The following is a 20,228-nucleotide window of genomic DNA, read 5'->3' as shown; positions in this document are numbered from 1 at the left end:
TTGTTGAGACCTTTGTAGGGGAGGCTAAGGTTCCTCTTTGTAATCCGTTTAGGCAACTCACATGGCTACCCTTCTATTCAGGTTGAAGGGGAGACTACCTTTTAACTATTATTGCAATCAACAAATGCCATCTTTTCACAGGTTGGTTGTGTGCCTCTATCATCAACGACATCCATTAATATCTACTTCTCTTTTTGACAAGTGGATTGCTTTAAAGATTTCAAGATGTGCTAACTCTCGTGCATACTTAATTACAAAATGAGTTTTTTTTTTTCCATCATGTGTTTAGAAATATTCATTTACTTTCTTCCACTAGGATTTAGAGTGGAAAGACCCCAAGTTTAATATCCTTACTCACTTCTCCCCACTTTGATTATAAAAGGAAAAAGAAAAAAAATAAATAAAGAAGTAAAACAAAAACCCATAAAAGGAATACGGAAGAACGTGGCCCGGCTCAACCCCCCGGTAGGTGTAGCTCCCCATGTTCGAACCGACCCGACAAAGTGTTGGAAAACCGTTCTGACCTCGCCCGAGTGTTGTACCTCAAACAACCATAAATGGCCAGCAGAGGGTTTCCTTTACGTAGTACCTGAGAGGAGAGCCTTCCGCTGCTGCTTCTTCTTCGGACGCGCTTCAAGTTTTCCTATTTTTGTCTCCTACATATGGCCGGCCACCGATATTCCCTATTATAATCCCTATTTCCCAATATATCCCCGGTACTTCAAAATTTAAAAATCTTCCTAAACCTTCCATTTTCCCCAGATCATCGTTTCCAAATTCTCGCTTTAAAATATTTGTTTCCTCACCTAGGGTTTCGATCCTCAGATCCTTAATCCTCAACTTCTTTGGGTAGCCCTATTTTCGCTTCTTTTCATCCGATTTCCCGCTTTTCTGAAGCAAACTAGGGTTTTCATTTTTTCGCAGTCGGTTGTTTAATTTATTTCTATTTGGAGAGTTGGATTTCAATCTAGGGGCTTTGAATGTTGTTCCCGAGGGTTTTTCTTTTCGGTGGAAATTTTTGGCTTTGACAAGTTTGGGAGAAGAGAAGGTTAGGGTTTTGAATTTTGATTATATACTGTTATGGATATGCTCAATTTTCGAATACATTTTGTAATTGTTTTTCGTGCCTTTTGGGTCTGAAATTTCTATGCAAATTTTTTCTTTTAATTTGACGTGTTATTTTATTAGTTTTCTGTTGGTTAAATTATCAACTTTTATTATTTTAATTTTAATTTCGTTGTCTCTCTTCTTCTTCTTCTTCTTTTTTTTTTTTTTTTGCTTTTTTAATAATTGAAAAGGTCAACGTGTTGAGTGCTGGGGAAGGGTGTGGTTTGACCCTGCATTTGTTGCTATAAACTGGAGCTGTAAAGATGTTGGCTCTGAATGGTAATGGGTTCAATAACATAAGTTGTTCCTTTCATTTGGCTGAATGGCATCCGTTACAATAACCAAGCTGATTCGGGCTTGGAGCCCTCTCCTCCTCCTGTAAATCAGGTTTTCATTCTTCGTTCTAAGTGGCACAATGTATATTCATTTGATTTCGGCTGAATTTCTCAAAATTTGTGCTGTGAAAACTACTTAAAGATTGAAAAGAAACATTTTTGTTAAATTTAGTTCGGGGTAGCTTTTCTTGGAAGTGGGTTACGGTATTTGTGGTTTTTTAATTTTAGGGTATGCCTTTTTACAGGTGTTGGGATATATTTGTTGAGTTGCTCATAATTAAAGTAACTACTTCAAGGTTCAAGTTTCTCATGCTGAGTAAGATTATTGCCAGAATGATAGGCTGCTGCGGTTGCTTTGGCTTTGGTTTTAGCAGAAGGCCCAAACGACAACCAAGGCCAACTTCAGGCTTCAATAATAACCATTCCCTGGATTTGTTGTTGGATGAAGATATTGAAGAAGATGATGATTGTTCATACAATGGTGAAGTTACCGATACCACTCATGGAGATGATGGTGAGTTGCACAGCCGCACCAAACATTCTGAAGAGATTTTAAGGTTCAGAGAACAAAATGGAATGGTTTGCAGGCAATTTCCTGTCAAGGAAACTCGTAAAGTTGTTCGCACAGAGGTATAATTTGGTCTTATTTGTGTGATGAAAACTTAGCTTTTTGCTCTTTAAAAATTATACAAGTGTGCAAGGTAACCTTTTGCTATTTGACACTTATGTCACATACAAATACAATTTGGTTGACCATAAACTTTGACATGAAGATAGTTTGTTGTATAGAGATGGAAGTTTTCTGAATTGACTGTGATATTGGGGATCTTATTCTGCTTATTACTGCATTTATTAACGAATCACTTCGTAAAGATTCATACATGTAGCTGTATTTCATTAAGAATGTTTCAATTTTTTTTTTTTTGATAAGTAATAAACTGGTCTTATTAAAAGTGTAAGGCACCCTAAGTACACTAGAAGTATACAAGAGAAAACACCTAATTAGAAAGCAAAAAACGAACAAGAAAATCACCAAAACTAAGCGACAAAGGGGACACAAAAGCCACTGTCCAAAGATACAAAGTATGAAAAAACGAATCTAAAATATCGTCAAAGGACCTCTCCAAATCCTCGAAACACCTATTATTTATTTATTTCCAAACACACCAAAGAAGGCATGGAAGTCAAATACTCTCCTAGGCATAACCCAAGACAAAACAAAACGAGTAAAGAGAGCACTCCATAGAAGTAAGCCACATCGCAGTGAAGAAGAAGGTGATCCACCGATTCCCCGTTTCGCTTGCACTTGCAATATCTATCCATCAAAATAACGTGCCTCGTCCTGAGGTTATCCATTGTAAGGATCTTATTTAGAGCCGTCGACCACGCAAAATAAGCCATCTGCGTAGGAGCCTGAGTTCGCCACACACTATTCCAAGGAAAGTGACTCCCCACAGAGCAAGCCAGAGAGCTAAAGAAAGACCCGACCTTGAACAAGCCTTTTTTGGAGGAGACCCATCGTTGCCTATCTTCACTACCTCTTCTTACGTTGACTGAGTGCAACACCTGAAACAAGAAGCAAAGACATCGACTTCCCAGTCACACACTTCTCTAGAAAAGCTCACACTCCACTGATTAGAACCACTTAAGAGCTCCAAGTGGCATTTCAAAAATATTCTAACAGTTTCCCAATGGGATTTCAATTTTATGTTGTTCCCTTTGCCATTTTCTACTCATATCAATATTTCTTTTTAAAACTTATTTTCAATGCATTTTTCAGGATGAAAATGGCAATAAGATGGTCAATGAGTATGTTCGTGAGTATAAGATTGGTGCTGGTAGCTATGGGAAAGTGGTAAGCATAATCTTGATGACATTGTTTTGTATATTTTTGCATCAATGGGTTATTTCTTTAGCATTTTTCGTATTGTTTCTTTAGCATTTTCCTTGTATGTGCAACAGGTTTTATATCGAAGCAGTGTAGACGGAGAGCATTATGCAATTAAGGTACTGTTTTTCTTAGAAGAGTTCTTTCTTGTGCATGTTATGGTTATAAATCGGGTAGTACTGATGATGTATTCTGGTCATTTTAATTTATTTGGGGTTAGTCTATTTGTACTTCCATTGTGATGTAATTTTTCTCCATTAGAAAAAATATTGGAAACAGTAATGAGTGAAGCTAGTTCTGTACCAGGTTATTAAGTTCCTCTAGATTTATTAATAACATAATATTTGGTATTCTTTTGGATAACTCAGAAGTTCACGCCAAATAGAGGTTTCACTTTGTAATCTTATGAGCATAATTTAATGACAGGCCTTTCATAAGTCTCATTTGTTAAAGCTACGAGTTGCACCCTCAGAGACTGCTATGACTGATGTGTTTCGCGAGGTATCTGCTCTTTGTCTTTTATTTTGTGATTTATGCTGTTTTGTATTGGAAAACTTGCATATTTGTCTTGTTGACTTGGTTGATGCTTTAGTAATTTTCTTCTTTTTATGGGTTAGCTTTGGCTGTTCCTGTGTATACTCCCGGTGTACTTAAGGGCGACTTACGCTTATATATAAAGTTTTCTTACTTATAAAAAAAAAAAAAAGTAATTTTCTTGCTCACCATGGTCACATTACAGTTTATTGTTGTCAAAGTCGGGCTGAAATATAACTTCTTGTACATATCTTGTGGTTGTGCAGGATCATCATTCTCATACCTATATACAAAAATTTCTTTTCTTAGGCTGCTTAAAACTTTTGATGCTTCTTCTAATTATGATATCTCCAAGACTGAGACTTATTTTTGTTTTTGAACAAAGTGTTCAACAATTCATTTTACAAGAGCATAATGCGTTGTCTATTGGTTTTTCTTTACATATCAATGGTTGACTTTTTATTCTTTTTTTGTCAGGTAAATCAGTGGTTGATTACATAAGCTGATTTAGCTCTTTCATGTTTAAGCATGAGTCTTATCAGAGAATATCGTATTTGCTTTTTTCCTTGCAGGTTCTTATTATGAAAATGTTGGATCATCCTAATATAGTCAATCTCATCGAGGTGATTGATGACCCAAACACTGATCACTTCTACATGGGTATATTTTGCTACTTTTTTGGTTTCCGTATTTCCAGTTTGAGCAATGTGCTCTATTTTGCAATATTTACTGTTCCTGAAGATATGAGTATTGAAGAACAAGGTTAGCATTTTTGCTTAATGTAATTGACCTTTTTTTTTTTTTTTTTTTTTTGGTTTAGTTCTTGAATATGTGGAGGGCAAATGGGTTTGTGAGGGTTCAGGTCCGCCAGGTGGCTTGGGAGAAGCCACAGCAAAAAAGTACTTGCGGGATATAGTTTCGGGGCTTATGTACCTCCATGCTCATGTATGATCTTGAAAGTCTACTTTTGATCTTTCTCTCTCTCTCTCTCTCTCTCTCTCTCTCTCTCTTTTTTGGTCTCATGCCATCCATTTGAGTATGATTTTGGCACGAGTCAGGTGATTGCTTGGATCAACATCAGTTACTTGCAAATAAAAATGTTAGGAAGAATCTTCTAGTTCTTGCTGATATTTCATATCCTTGTTTTTGATGAGCTATAATTGTGTTTTACAAGTAAAACGGCTTAGAGCAATGCTTCTATCATCAGTTGTTATGCTGTAGATTTTTAAATCTTATAATCAGACTTTAAATTATAAGAACTTCAAGTATTCTTCCTGCTTTTATAAAATGGTTGGGGTGTTTTCAGGGTTGTAGCAGTACTTTTTTGAGTGATTAATGTTTATTGTCTCGTTAGTTTATATATTTATAAAAATATTTGGTAAAATGCATCACTGAAGTATTTTGGCATAGATGGAACTGGAGCATCCAGGACACATTATATGCATTTACTTAGGCATTTTTTCTCCCTTTCGTGAAGTTTTTAGGCTTCAATTATGGTGAATCTTATTATGTTTCCTTGGAAAATGCAGAATATTGTGCATGGGGATATTAAACCTGATAATTTGTTGGTTACTCGCAACGGTACAGTTAAGATTGGGGATTTCAGTGTCAGCCAGGTATTTGAGGTAATGAAAGTGCTTCCTCCTTAATTTCTTTTGGATTGCTTCATGGAATGGTAAGAAAAAGGTTATGATAATATTCCATCATATGTATTTTTAAATGATATGCATGAAGGTGGAATGTTCTTCCCCCTCCCCCCTTCTGCCCCCTCTGTGTTGATGAATGAGGAGTTATTGATATTTCTACGAGTGGTATTTTATTGAAGACTTAAAGTTGTTTCTCACAAATAAAATTTCAAATTATTTATCAGGAAAATGATAAGATCACTTGTGACGTGCTTTTTATTTTTTTGTATTATTATTATATAGCAGAATTCAGATTTTTAATATTTCAAACCGAAAGAGATTCGTTTTTTTTTTTGATAAGTAAGAAAAGTTTTATTAGAAAAAGCGTAAGGTGCCCCTAAGTATACAGGAACAACCAAAGCTAACTTGCCAAAAGCACCCAACAAAACCCTAAAGCCCAATGAAAGAGATTCAATTTTAAGACTGATTCACCAGACATTTTAGAGAGATAAGGTCTAACTATTGATTTAGTGCAAATTGTTGTGCAATATGGAAGAATTTTTTATTTTTTGATAAGTAATGCCAATTCATTAATAAAGCACAGATGGGTGCAACCCTAATACACATGAAGTATACAAGAGAGCCCAAATAGGAACGGACATAAAATAAATTAAAAAAATCTGCATAAAAACATTCAAGCTATGCTGAGAAGCTATCCAAATGTACAACGTGTTGAGTAAACGCTTTCTTAGTTCCACCATCGATGTCTCTACATCTTCAAAGTTTCGGGCATTTCGCTTCTGCCAAACACACCACATTAAACACAAAGGAGCTAACCACCAAACTTCTTTTGCTAGACCATACCCAAACGACGCGCCCCAACTAGTCAATAACTCCAGCATCATTCGTGGCATAACCCACTCTACTCCAAATAAAGTAAGAATGTAACTCCATAGATCTCGGGCAACTTCGCAATGAAGTAATAAATGTTCTATTGACTCCTCACTCTTTTTACACATACAACACCACTATCACCACGACTTTCCGCTTTCGCAAATTGTCATGCGTTAAAATTTTACCTAAAGCTGCTGTCCATACAAAGAAAGCCACCCTTGTCAGAGCCTTAACATACCAGATACTCTTCCATGGAAATGAAGGGCTATATTTCCTATTTAACACTTCATAATAGGACTTCACTTCAAATAAACCCCTTTTGGAAAGGTTCCAAATTAACCTGTCATCCTCTCTGTGTCAAACCGAAATAGAATAAAGCCGAGTGAAGAAAGAAAGTACCATCTCCATTTCCCAATCCAGAACTTGACGTGTAAAAATAACATTCCACTGAATAACTCCATTTTGAACAACCAAGTTTTCTTCCACCATCGCATCTTTATTCCTAACAATACTAACAAATTTGGAAAACATTGCTTCAAAGATTTCTCCCCACACCACCAATCATGCCAAAAACTTGCATGAGATCCATCCCCAACCTCAAAACGAACAAAGTTGCTAAACTTATCCCACCCCCTCCTAATATGTTTCCACACACCCCCTCCAAAATTACCCAACACCTCTTTTGAACACCACCCACCCTTTAGACTCTTAAATTTGACGTCAATCACCAATCGCCATAATGCCTCTCTCTCCTTACCATACTGCCATAACCATTTCCCCAGAAAAACTTGATTAAACTGGGTGAAATAAGCTAGGGGTTCGTTTCCTTTCCACCTCCTAGTCTCTCGTTTGTTGTTTGGGGTTTGAACTTTGTTTTTCCAGTTCTTTGGGTCGCGATTCACGTAGGGGAGTCAGCCGGTGGTTTTTATGGTTGGGTGGATTTCTCTTCCGGCGACGATGTGAATCATTTTTGTTTGGCCGTTCGGTGTGTCATGCGATGGATAAGAGATTTTCAATGGAGTCGAAGTCTTGTCTTCTCGGTTTTGGATGGGGTGTCAGCGCTGAGGGTGGAGAAGAGAAAGAATTTTTTCGGCGAGGTCATAATGAGTACCTAGTGTTTCGAGTGGCTTGCGTCGACGTTGGAAGCGCTATTGGGTTTCCTGGAAGAGCAAGAATTTGTTAAGTCCTTCAGGGAAGGAGGATCGAAAATCATGATTGCTTGAAGAGGTGGTAACAAAGTTGGCCGATTCCTAGAGGTGGCAGCTTTCGGGATGGGCAGTCAAAAAGGGTTTATTTGATCGTGAGGGTTGTGGAGGGTGGGGGTGGCACAAATTCTTTGGCGAGCTGGGAAAGGCCGCAGAATACCTCTCTGCCATAGTGGAATGTAGGTTTGGTTCCTCGTCTGCGCCGGACAAGAAGGATGGGAAGGAAGAATGGCCAAGTTTGGGTTTGGCTCCAAAGTGGACGGGGCCTTCTTTTGCAGAGGTGTTGAGGTCGGATTTGGTCATTGCTGCAAAGGCGTTGCCCACCATGGGGGGTCATCATTCCAGGGTGAAGACATCGCCGGCGGAGCCGTGTGCTCTAGACCTAGCGGTGAGGTTAGCAGAGGAAGACTCTAGATCGGCGGTGGATTGCTCCACTTTGGAGTCTCCTCCGCTTGATCTGTTGGACAAAGACCAGCCTCATCTTCCGCTGGGCAAGAAGTCGATCCCACGTTCAAATTCGAAATTTCAAACTTGCGCACGTGGAGCAAGTTGGTCATTGGTTTCAACTTGGCCATGGGCCGGGCTATAGGAAAGCTTCTGGACCAGTTTGCCGGGTCTGGCTTGGGCCATAAACGCTCGGGTCTTCGCTTGGGCCGTTTCCTGTCAAAATCCAAAGTCTCCTGTTCGTCGAGACTCATGCCGGAGATGACGCTGGAGATATCTTCTGAGGTGTTTATGGGATTGTTTTCTCTTGGGGGGGGGGGGGTCGTCTAGTCGTCATCCAGCAATCTCTCTAGTCAAGTCGTCTCCCCCTTTCACCTTCCCCCCCCCCTTGCCGCCTCCGGAGATGCCGCCTCCGGTGACTCTAGTTGCTCCCTCGGCTCCGGCTAGGCTGTTTGTGAGCTCTGGCTTTTTCAGTTGCTCATGTGGTGTTGAGCCTTCCGACTTCAATCCTCCCCTCTCAGGAGCTTCTGAGTTGGGGGAGAAGATTCATTCTTTCCTCCCCTTGCTGCAAAATTCCAAATCTTTTTAGCAATATTATTGGAGGGCTAGGGAGCTTAGGGAAGGTCATTCGGTGAAGTGAAATGATGGGTTATTATCATATTCTCTGGAAGCCTCGAAGACGACTGTCGGCTTTGTTGTTAATAAGGTTACGGTTGCAAAGCCTCCAGCGAAGGTGGTTGTAGAGCCTCCAGTGAAGCAGGCCTTACTTAGGAAGGGGTTTCTCAACCCTCACCTGTCTGTGACAGTCACCCTCGCTTCGCTTCGGGAGGTCAACGATGTCGAGGTGGTAGGACCTACCTCCCCTTCTAGTGGTTGCATCATTCCTTCTTCTGTCGAGGGAAATAGATTCTCCCAATCTCGGGATTGGCATGTCGGTTTTGATCACACCGGGGAGATTGTGGTTTGGAGGAGGACGTTGATTTTTGGGATGGATTGCCCTTGGATTGGGCGTTGGATTGTGCTTTTGGGGAGGATGCCTTGGCTATTCGGGATGCCATGGAAAAAGAATTTCAACGGGACAAGATGATAGCTTGCCAGTAGTCCAAAAGCAAGAGGGAGCTCCTGAATTTGCAAAGCTCCATCAATTATGGCGACTTTAAAGCTTCATCTAGGCGTAGGAAAGGCAAGGCTCACATGACGTAGGATTGTGTGCCTTGGTGGGTTCTAGGGTTTATGTGGGTTTTGTTGGGCTTTTGCGGGTTAGTTTTGGTTGTTCCTCTGTATACTATTTGTGTACTTAAGGGCGCTTTACGCTTTCTTTAATAAATTTTTGTTAACTTATAAAAAAAAAACAATAATCTGGATGAAATTGTGAACTCCCAATCCACCTGAATGTAATGGAGTATAGAGAAACTTCTCTCTTTTTTCTTGTTCTGCTATTTCAACTTGCACTAAATCACAAAACCTAGGGTAAAGCAAGTATAGAGAATGGGTAAATGCTCTCTCTCTCTGCCCTAGCGGCGGCGCGTGAGAGCGTGTTACTCTAGGGGTTTGCCTTGTTTCGCCTACCAGACGTCTGGTTGTTGTGCGGGGATAGTGTTTTGAGCATCAGGTGTTTGTGGGTCGCGCTAGTAGCTCGCGTAGGAGCGTCAGCCGGTGGGTCTCGTGACTGTGTGGCTCTTTTCTGTCAAAAATGTGAACATCCTCCGGGTCGGCCGCTTGGGTTCTGGGTGTTTTTGAGATGGAGATAAGTTTTATCGTGGAGTCGAAGACTTATATATTCTCGGTTTTGGATGGGGCGTCGACGCTGAGGGTGGGGGAGAAGAGAAAAAGCTTCTCTAGCGAAATTTTCATTAGTTCTTCATGTTCTGAGTGGTTGGCTTCGACGTTGGAGAATCTCGTGGGTTATCCGGAAGATTAAGTCTTCATCAAATCTTTCAGAGAAGGATTGAGAGTCTTGATTGCTCGAAGATGGTGTAACCAAGCCGGCCGTTTCTTAGAGGCAGCATCATTCGGGATGGGTGGCCGGAAAGGGTTTATACTGATCCCTGAGGGATGTGGAGGGTGGGGTTGGATCAAATTCTCCGACGAGTTGAGAAAGGCCACAGTTCCTTCTCTGCTTTAGTGGCCCTTGCATGAGTCGGTGGAGAATAAGGGGAAGGAAGTAAAGGCATGGCCGAGTTTGGTTCCTTTCACGAAGGGGCCCTCCTTTATGGAGGTGTTGAAGGCAGGCTCGGCCGTTGTCGTGAAGAAGGTGCCTATCGTGGGGGATTGTTTTTTCGGAAGAAAGGTTACGCCGGTGGAATAGTGTGATCTTGACATTCTACTTGTGGTGAGGGTGTTAGATGCAGATATGAGGTTGGCGTTGGACTGTTCTACCTTGGAGTCTTCTTCGTTTGATCTGTTGGGTAAGGACTAGCCTCTCCGTCCGCTGGGTAAGACTTATCTTCCACATGCGAGTTTGAAATTTGAAATTTCAAAGTTGCGCACGTGGAGTAAGCGGGTCATAGGGTTCAACACGGTTTTGGGCCGGGTTGCTAAGAAGCTTTTGGGCTGGCTTGCAAGGTATGGATTGAGACGAAAGGGCTTGCGTTTGGGTCGTCTCATGCCAAAACCCAGATCCTCCCGGTCGTCAAGTTTCATGCCGGAGACGACGCTGGTGGCCTTTTCTAGGCTGTGCGAAGACATTTTGCCGGAGTCGATGATGGAGTTTCCCTTTGGGGATCCTTTGTGCGAAGATAGACCTAGGGGTGGGTCGTCTCTGGTTAAGTCGGCTCCTCCGTTTATCTTCCCACCTCTGCCGACTGCGGAGATGCCGTCTCCGGCGACTTTGGTTGCCCCTCCGGCGTTGACTGGGCTTTTGTGTGGTGCAGAGCTCTCCGTCTCAACTATTCCTTCTCCCTCAGGGGCCTCTGAGTTGGGGAAGAAGATTCGTTCTTCCCCCTCCCCCTTGCTGCAAAGTCGCCCTTTTCAGCATTATTACAGGAGGGCTAGGAAGCTCAGGGTAGGGCATTCTGTGTTATGGAATGATGGGATTTTATCAGACACTTTGGAAGCTTTGAAGCTATCTGCAGAACCTGCTCTTTTTAAGGATACAAGTGGAGAGTTTCATGCGAAAAAGAAGACAGAGACTTCAGCAAAACAGGGTCTATTTAGGAAGGGATTTCTCAATCTTCACCCGATTGGTTATGTTCCTCCCGTTTTGCCACGGGAGGTCAAGGGCGTCGGGGTAGCAGGACCTTCCTCTCCTCCGAGTGGCTGCATCATTCCTCGTTCCGTTGAGGGAAATGGTTTCTTCCAATTTCGGAATTGACCTGTCAGTTTTGATCATAACGGAGAGATCATAGTTTGGGAGGAGGAAGATGATTATCGGGAGGGAGTGCCCTTGGATTGGGCATTGGAAGGGGCTTTTGGGGAGGAGGCCTTGGCAATTAGGGATGCCATGGAAGAAGATTTTCAGCGGGAGAAGATGATTGCGCGCCAAAAGTCTAAAGGAAAAAGGGAGCTACTTAATTTGCATAGGTCCATCAATTATGGTGCTGTGAAAGATCCCTCTAGGAGTAGGAAAGGCAAGGCACACATGATGTAGGTTTGTGTGCTTTGGTAGGTGGTGGGTTGTTTAGTATCTTACTTGGATTCTATTGTAGTTTGTTTTGTGGTTTTTCTTTGATTTTGGGGGTTTAGGTTTTGTTGGTTCTGTTGGGTTTTTGTGGGTTAGCTTTGGTTGTTCCTGTGTATACTTCCTGTATACGTAGGGGCTTCTTACGCTTTCATTAATAAAGTCTTCTTACTTATCAAAAAAAAAAAATGGAGTACAGATCTTGTTCCAATTCATTAAATGAAATTTGGCCTCATCTCCAATGCCACTCTGAAAAAAATCCCTTTGAAGTTTATCAAGACGATTAGCCATGCCCACTGGAATATGGAACAATGACAAGTAATACGTTGGAAGGCTGGAAAGAGTACTTTTAAGAAGAGTCAGCCGACCACCCTTTGACAAATACATTCGCTTCCATCCAGCCAACCTTCGTTGCATTTTCTCAACGATATCATTCCAAATAGGCACAGCTTTATAAGAAGCACCCAACGGCAAACCCAAGTATTTCATAGGCAAAGATGCGACCTGACATCCAATGAGTTGAGCCAACCCTACGACATCCTCTACCTCTCCAATAGGAACAATTTCTAATTTTCCTAAATTAATCATCAATCCTGAAGCTGCCTCAAAACATAAGAAGATACATCGCATATGTCGAATTTGTTCTTGCGCACCACAAAAAATTAATGTGTCATCAGCAAACAGTAAATGATTCACAACTAAAGCTTCAGAATTCCTAAGTCCCATTGAAAACCTTGTCAAATGACCCTGATCCATTGCAACAATCAACATTCGGCTCAAAGCCTCCATAACCACCACAAACAATAAAGGTGAAAGTAGATTCCTTTGTCACAACCCACAAGTGTTAATAAAAAAACCCGAGGGGGTTCTATTCACAAGAATAGAAAATCTCACTGTAGAACTACAAAATCACATCCAAGCCCTCCATTTCTCCCCAAAATCACACCGCTGCAGCATATAGAGCAAGAAGTCTCAATTCACATGATCATATGCCTTTTCCAAATCCAGCTTACACAGCACCCTAGATTTCCCCGATCGAATTTGACTATCCAAGCATTCATTAGCAACAAGCACTGAATCCAAAATTTGTCGATCGTCAATAAATGCGTTCTGTGTGTTTGAGATAATATTTCCCAATACTGACTTAAACCTGTTCGTTAGAACTATGGAAATAATCATACATCCCCCCCCAAAAAAAACTAATGGGGCGAAAATCTTTCACATCCATAGCACAAGTCTTCTTTGAAATTAGAGAAACAAAAGTAGCACTTAGACTCTTTTCAAACTGACCTCGATTATGAAATTATGCAAAAATAGCCATAAGATCATTTTTTACAATTTCCCAACACTTCTGAAAGAAAGCCATTGTGAAGCCGTCTGGTCTCGGAGCCTTATCTCCATTCAAATCCTTTACCACATCCCACATCTCGTTCTCCTCAAACTCTCTTTCTAACCAAATACTTTCATCCGGATCAATGGATAGGAAAGATAAACCATTCACCCTTGGCCTCCAAGAACATTGCTCAAAATACAGTTTGTTGTAATACTGGACTATATGCTCCTGGATCTCCACAGGATTCTTGGATGTTGCACCATTTATATTCAAAGAGTCAATATGATTGAATTTACGATGTAAGTTGGCTACCCTGTGAAAAAATTTTGTGTTCTTGTCCCCCTCCTTCAGCCACAAAACTCGTGATTTCTGTCTTCAGTTCATTTCCTCAAATAGAAGAGTTTTCTCCATCTCTCTTGACAAATCTATCTTTCAAACCCTTTCGTCCTCCTCTAAACAATGGCACTCTTCAACTAAGTCTAGCTCTCGAATGCCTTCCAATAACTCATTCTTTTTCTTCCCTACATCACCAAACACTTTCTCATTCCATTTTTTCAAATCCGTCTTCAAAGCCTTCAACTTACTACCCAAAATGTAACTTGGTAATCCAGAAAACTCACAGGACAACCACCAAGTTTTAACTTGATCTATAAAACCATCCGATTTCAGCCACATGTTTTCAAATTTAAAATACCTGCTCCCTCTTCCTGGCGCCCCACAATCCAACAGCAAAGGAAAGTGATCGGATAGAAGTCTTGGCAATCTCCTCTATGTCACTTCAGGAAAACGTTCTTCCCACTATGGAGAAATTAAGAATCTATCAATTTTAGACCATGTTTGATTTTCCTGATTATTTGACCGGCCACCTTCAAGTGGTAGATCCACCAAATTTTGCATGAATATGAAGTCTGAAAACTCTTCCATTGCTGCAAAAAAGTTGGAAACACCTAACCTACTTGGAAAACAAACCACATTAAAATCTCCCCCAATACACCATGGCATCTCCCACCAACTCATCAATTCAGCTAACTCATCCCACAGATCCCTCATATACCTATCATCATTCGGACCATACACCCCCCCAAATGCCCATACAACATTATCACCAGTATTGCGCAGAGAACAAGCAACTGTAAATCTTCCTACACACTCCACTTTCTCCACCACCCGTCTATTCGACATTAACTAACACCCCCCCCCCCCCCCCCCCCCCCGGCGGCGACGCTCCACTTGCTCCCATAGAGAACCAATATATATATAAACTCCGCACCACCTCCCTTGATATAACTGCCATCTTTGTCTCCACTAAGCATACAACATTCGCCTTCCAATCACTTAGTAGCCCCCTAATCTCCAACCTTTTCTTAATCTCATTAATCCCTCTGACGTTCCACGTTAAGATTTTAGGCTTCATAAAAAGCGAGATGAGCCCATTCCCCTGTGTCGGCCTCTAACAGATTGTACCCTCTTCTCATAATTAATAGACCAAGCCAGTCTATTTAATTCCCGCTGTCCTCTTGCCCCTGATGTAGACATATATATGTATTGCAAACCTCCATGTTTCTCCTTTCATAGTTTAACCATACAGAATTTAATTTGTGTTCATGTATTGACACCTATTAAGTACATGTCTTCAAGTAAAATAGCCGAGAAAATGTAATTGAAAATTTTCTATGTTGTTCATTCATTTCTTTCCTTTAAAATTTATAAGTTTAGCATTAGTTTTTTTCACACGCTAGTTTTAGAACCTAATTTAGAAATGAAATTTGAGTAATGGAATGTAAGTGTTATATGATTAAAATCTACAAGATTTCATGGAGCAGGATGCTTGGTTTCCTGGATATAGAGTTTACTTAGGACTACTACCTGGAGAAGGGGGGGGGGGGGGGGGGGGGGTTGGTGCAAACAGGAGTCATGGTGTTGGATGTTTAAGCTGTGATGGCTACTTATAATTTGATAGTACTTGTAAGCATGGTCCAGGGATTAAGAATAAAACTTAAAAGCTTTGGACACTGACTAACTCATTGATGAGAGATTATACTTCAAAGTAGTAAAGGGTCAAGCTTAAGCAGCCAACTTTCCCAAAATGACTCGCTGAGGGAGGGAGTTCTAAATATAGCAGTTGCTACCCCACTTCTTCACTGTGATATTGTGAGAGATTGTGGAATTTGGTGTTTCAAATGTTTGGAGTAGAGTGGGTTATGCCGGGACAGGTGGTGGAGCTCTTGGTGTGCTGGAAATGAAGGTTTTGTTGGTATGATTTAGACATTGTGGGGAATGTAATATGTTCTTGTTTGATGTGGTGCATTTGGAGAAAAAGAAATGCTTGAAGTTTCGAAGATTGCGAGAAGACGAGTTAGGAGCTACAACTTTGGTTTCTAAAATCACTCTTCGAGTGGATCTATGTTAATGTCCTTCTCAATATCTCTGGCTTTGTAGATTTTTGTGCTCTCTTTCATCTTTCTTGACCTAGTTGGGTGTTATTCTCTTGTATACATCATGTGCACTTAGGTTGCGTGCCCCTTGCACTTTTAATACATTTCCTTTACTTATCAATAAAAGTAGTTGCTACCATTCTAAATGTTGTCAATTGGATTTCTTGGAATATGACTGTTGCCATCAAGGCCTATGGTGTTTTCCATTGCTGCATGTGTCATTATTTCACCTATTGGTTTTGGTGAAATTAGAGAAGAACATGTCATGTGTCTTTAGGTTGCGTGCCCCTTGCATCAATAAAAGTAGTTGCTACCATTCTAAATGTAGTCAATTGGGTCAATTGGATTTCTTGGAATATGACTGTTGCCATCAAGGCCTATGTTGTTTTCCATAGCCACATGTGTCATTATTTCACCTATTGATGTTGGTGAATTATTAATTTCATGAAAGTAGCTGAGATAAGGATGTTATAGTGGATCAATGGTTACATGGGCAAAGATACGAATGAGAATGAAAATGTCCTTTCAAAGTGGCATCAGTTGGAGGGGAAGAGGGGAAGATACTTGAGAATTGAGATGGTTTGCATGTGCAGTGAAGACATATGTGTGTGCCTGTGTGAAAGAGTGAGTTGATAGCGAAAAGGATTAAGTGGATAGAAATAGTTTGAAATGGCGTGATTTTTAAAAATGTAATTTGAGTATAGAATCTTGACAAGATTGAATGGAGGAGGATCGATGTAGCCGATTCCTATTACTTTGGAAATCCATGTAGTTGCATCCAACTACTTTGGATTTAAGCTTAGTAGAATTGATTTGAGCTTAGTTACATCAATTTAATAAAGGTCTTTGACAAACATGCCTTCTTTTGATGTTCTTTTGGGCTGCTTTAATATTGACCCACCTTCCTTCCCCTGCCCTTTTCATTGGCAAGCATTGCATTTGCAAAACATGCTTCTAAAATTTTTGTTACTATGATGTGGTGGAACTGTCTTGTTAGAGTATTCACAGCAACTTCTCTCTGGTTTTCCTTAAATTTAGAGAACAAAACTACTTTTTACTTCTCTATCCAAATACATTTCACAATAGCTTCCCTTATCTTTCCTTATTTCAATTAAATATTCTTTTTTTACAAATATAAGTTTGTACCTACCCTCATATTTTTCACAAAATTCTAACACATTTCCCAATAAAAGGCAAAAAGATGAAAGATGAGAGGAAAGAAAAATGGGTAATTACCTTTTCTCCTCATGAACTACCAACTCTTGCGCAGAGCCCCCACAAACTACCAACTCGACCAAAATAGAGCATTCAACTACCAATGACAACTTTTTTCCCCCCTTCCGTTAGTTAAAGGGGTTAAAACAAACGGTTAACAGGTCACGTGACCGTCATGTGCCATTTGACATGGGGGCATGTTGGAAGATGGTGGTAGTTCATGGGGGGAAAAGAGAAAGAAAATGAGGGTAAAACGGCATGTGACGGTCACGTGACCCGTTGACCGTTTGTTTCAACCCCTCTGACTGACGGAAGGGGGGAAAATGGTTGTCTTTGGTAGTTGAATGCTCTATTTTGGTCGAGTTGGTAGTTTGTGAGGGCTTTGCGCAAAAGTTGTAGTTCATGGGGGAAAAGGTAATTACCTCAAATAAAAATATTTTGTATTTAAATAATGGGTAGGAAAGCTCTTTTGGTTCTCTACACATTGAGTTTAACTGTAGCATTCCCAATGCTTAGGGAATCGATAGAGTATTTGCTGTGGGTGATTTTTTGTGATTTTTTGTTACATTTTTCCTATATGTAGGGAAGGGAAGGGGTTATAGGGAAGTTGTTGGGAATGCTCTTATAAAATTGTATTTTCAAATTAGTTAGTATAAATGTCTTTCTAATTGAGCTCCATGTGGGAGCAGAGTTGTAGTTCTTAATTTTTTGTTTTTGTTTTGATAGGTTAGAAAAGAATTAGCATTAAAAAAGCATAAAAGCGCCTCTAAGCATACTGAGAGTATGCAATGATACAAAAACAAAAGAAAAACAGAAATCAAAGGAAGAACACCTGAAAAAACTCAAAAGACAGAAGAAAGGCTACTTTAAACCCTTTGTATTGGGATCTCACAAACATTAGCACTGGACATGTTTTTAGCAAGAGAAATAGTCACGTTTCTACTTAAACCATGTCATTTGTCACATATAGGACATTGACAGTATGTCTCAATTTCTCCTTTTATTGGTTTCATTTGCAGGATGATAATGATGAGCTCCGTCGCTCCCCTGGGACTCCTGTTTTCACTGCCCCCGAGTGCTGTCTTGGTTAGGGTTCTCTCTCAAGTTTGAAATATATGCCTAGTGACATTGAAATTAATTGACGTGGGATGTAGTTACCATGTCTTTTTTTTTTTTTTTTTCTTCCTCTTCAACAGGTCTAACCTATCACGGCAAAGCTGCAGACACGTGGGCCGTGGGAGTTACTTTGTACTGTATGATTCTGGGTCAATATCCATTTCTCGGGGAGACCCTGCAGGATACATATGAGAAGGTGCATAAAATTTGCTTCTATATTTCTGGTGACTTCCATTTTCTACTCTCAAGGCCCTGTGTTTTGTAGAATTGTCTAAGTGGTCTTTCCTTCTCCAGATTGTAAATAACCCCTTGGTTCTCCCGGATGATATGAACCCAGAGCTGAAGAACTTGCTAGAGGGGCTTCTTTGCAAAGGTCAGTGGAATGTATTGATTACCAACATTTTGTCATATCCGGCCATGCCTATGAAATTCCCGAATTCCGAATTCCCTCGAAGCTTTCCCACGTCTTTCTTGTCTCTTTTATTATGATAGATCCGCAATTGAACTTAAACATTGTCTTTCGCAGAACCAAACAGGAGAATGACATTGAAGGGTGTTGGGGAGCATAGCTGGGTTGTTGGGGAAGATGGGCCAATTCCTCAGCATTCATGTTGGTGCAAACGTAAGAGGCCGCAGAGGGAAGAAACCGATGGGAGCAATAATGATACTCACATAACCCCTACTGACTAAATTGTTTTCTTAGGTTTTGTAAAGTAGAACAGCTATTTTCTTTTTCTCCTTGTTGACGCGTCAATCTGACTGGAAAGGAGGCAAATCATGACGTGCCGTTTCAAGGAAAAGTTTCTGGAGTAGATAAAAGCCCAAAAGTGAGTTGGTGATTAGGATTTTAGTGCTTGTGAATTGGGGATTTTGTCATGATGTGAAGAGAACCAGTCCTGCATCTCAAATATTGTTTTTGAGTGATTTGATTGAGAAACTCATTTCATATTGTAGGATATATGAAACGGTATTCAGAATTGAGTAATGAGTCTCAACTTAGATAGGATCAATGTTTAATTGGGCTTCAGAGTAGCTGTTTACTTTTTTTTTATGCTTTGGTGGATTGTTTTTGTTATTATTATTATTATTATTAGAGATGATTTGGTGGATATAGTTTCTATAACTTCTGCTATAAATATTATCTAATAAAATCGAATGTAAATAAGTAGAAGAAATAGGATTGCATACTTGTGTCGATGAAGAATAATCGTAATGTAATGAAGTAGTGAAACCAATTGCTTGATTTGGTTCTTTGTGAATATGATTTACTTATATATTGAATTATGAGTAATGCTATTTAGTAGACTGTTATTTAATTGTTATTATTATTTTTTTACATGTGCTTATCTATCTGTTAATTTTTAATGTCACATCATCAAGTTGTGTGACAATCGTACAATAGTTTACTAATTTTGTCTAACGTGGTGTGACGTTTAGCATTACTTATTTTTACCGAGTGCCGTAACGGGTATACATGGGTTATTACAAATAACAAATCTCAATTCACATTTATCGTCTTTAGGTCTAGAACTATCAAAATTTATTTTAAACCATCCTCATGAAAGAGGACATATAAAATTTATGCGTACAATTAACTTCAGGATTATATTATGTTATATTATGCCAACACACGAGTAAATACTAAATACTTTGAATGATCTTTCACTCAAGCACTAGGTTAATTAAGAAATTCGGACCTCAACCAATAATGTTGGGAGGATTTTTTTCATTAAGTGTACTTACACTATTGAATAATGTCTCCATGTTGATCAATATTTAAAGGTGAATCAATAGTTTAACAATGCTTCTATATATATCTTCCCAGACGGTTCAACATTTTCTATAAATCTCAAAAGTATTCTCATTAGGATTCCTTAAATCTTAATCGTTATTTATTTATTTATTTTTTTTTTACCACATTTTAGAAATAATATATATTGATGTGGCGATTCCTAACTATTTAATTTGGAAATAATAATTGGGATTTAAGAAATTGTACATGATAGAATAATACTCTAAAAATTATAGAAGGTTTTGATCCCAACTGATTATAGTAAGAATATTAACAACCTCCTAATTGGAAACCCAAGTGACAAGTGCCCTTAGGGTCCCTACGTCCATGACCCATAGCCAATGGCCCTTGGGGATTATCATGGGAGGCGGTGCATGGGATCTCCATTGTGCCATGTCATTTAACTTCCCCAATATTTTGGAGGGAGAGTAAGCACTCATAGAAACCATAAAGAGATTAAAGAGAGGTGTTCTTTGTATACATGTTTTTGTGCACACACTCACGTTTAGTGTGTGACTCATGTATAAGATATGGATCCTATATGTATGGGTCCCACACTAAATGTGTGTTTACAAAATGTGTAAAAAAGTATGTACGAATATCATTTATCAACTATAAAAGGGTGGGAGGTTGAGGCCAGTACTTTTTTGAGCTAATATTCTATTAAGAAGTAGGCGGGAAAAACT

At 39.8% G+C, this 20,228-nt stretch overlaps 1 protein-coding gene across 1 annotated transcript; it reads left to right on the top strand.

The window, feature by feature from the left end:
* The first annotated feature begins 450 nt into the window (after positions 1 to 450).
* Positions 451 to 18,782, top strand: LOC133876827 (serine/threonine-protein kinase GRIK2-like). The gene is made up of 13 exons (XM_062315068.1): positions 451 to 1,048; positions 1,299 to 1,494; positions 1,688 to 2,072; positions 3,223 to 3,297; positions 3,405 to 3,449; positions 3,757 to 3,831; positions 4,437 to 4,524; positions 4,685 to 4,809; positions 5,394 to 5,489; positions 17,654 to 17,720; positions 17,831 to 17,946; positions 18,045 to 18,123; positions 18,277 to 18,782. The coding sequence occupies exons 3-13, from the start codon at positions 1,752 to 1,754 to the stop codon at positions 18,438 to 18,440; spliced, it is 1,251 nt and encodes a 416-aa protein (XP_062171052.1). The 5' UTR covers positions 451 to 1,048; positions 1,299 to 1,494; positions 1,688 to 1,751; the 3' UTR covers positions 18,441 to 18,782.
* The last annotated feature ends 1,446 nt before the right edge of the window (positions 18,783 to 20,228 follow it).

Source organism: Alnus glutinosa, chromosome 9 (genome assembly GCF_958979055.1).
Source record: "Alnus glutinosa chromosome 9, dhAlnGlut1.1, whole genome shotgun sequence".
Taxonomy (NCBI): domain Eukaryota; kingdom Viridiplantae; phylum Streptophyta; class Magnoliopsida; order Fagales; family Betulaceae; genus Alnus; species Alnus glutinosa.
The sequence above is the reverse complement of the archived record's forward strand: the minus strand, read 5'-3'. Positions and strand labels throughout refer to the sequence as shown.

Excerpts from the sequence above, each read along its gene's own strand:
- LOC133876827 (XM_062315068.1), top strand. The coding sequence starts at position 1,752 with ATGCTGAGTAAGATTATTGCCAGAATGATAGGCTGCTGCGGTTGCTTT. Across the intron at positions 2,073-3,222 it reads GTAAAGTTGTTCGCACAGAG|GATGAAAATGGCAATAAGAT; the intron begins GTATAATTTGGT and ends TGCATTTTTCAG. Across the intron at positions 3,298-3,404 it reads CTGGTAGCTATGGGAAAGTG|GTTTTATATCGAAGCAGTGT; the intron begins GTAAGCATAATC and ends TATGTGCAACAG.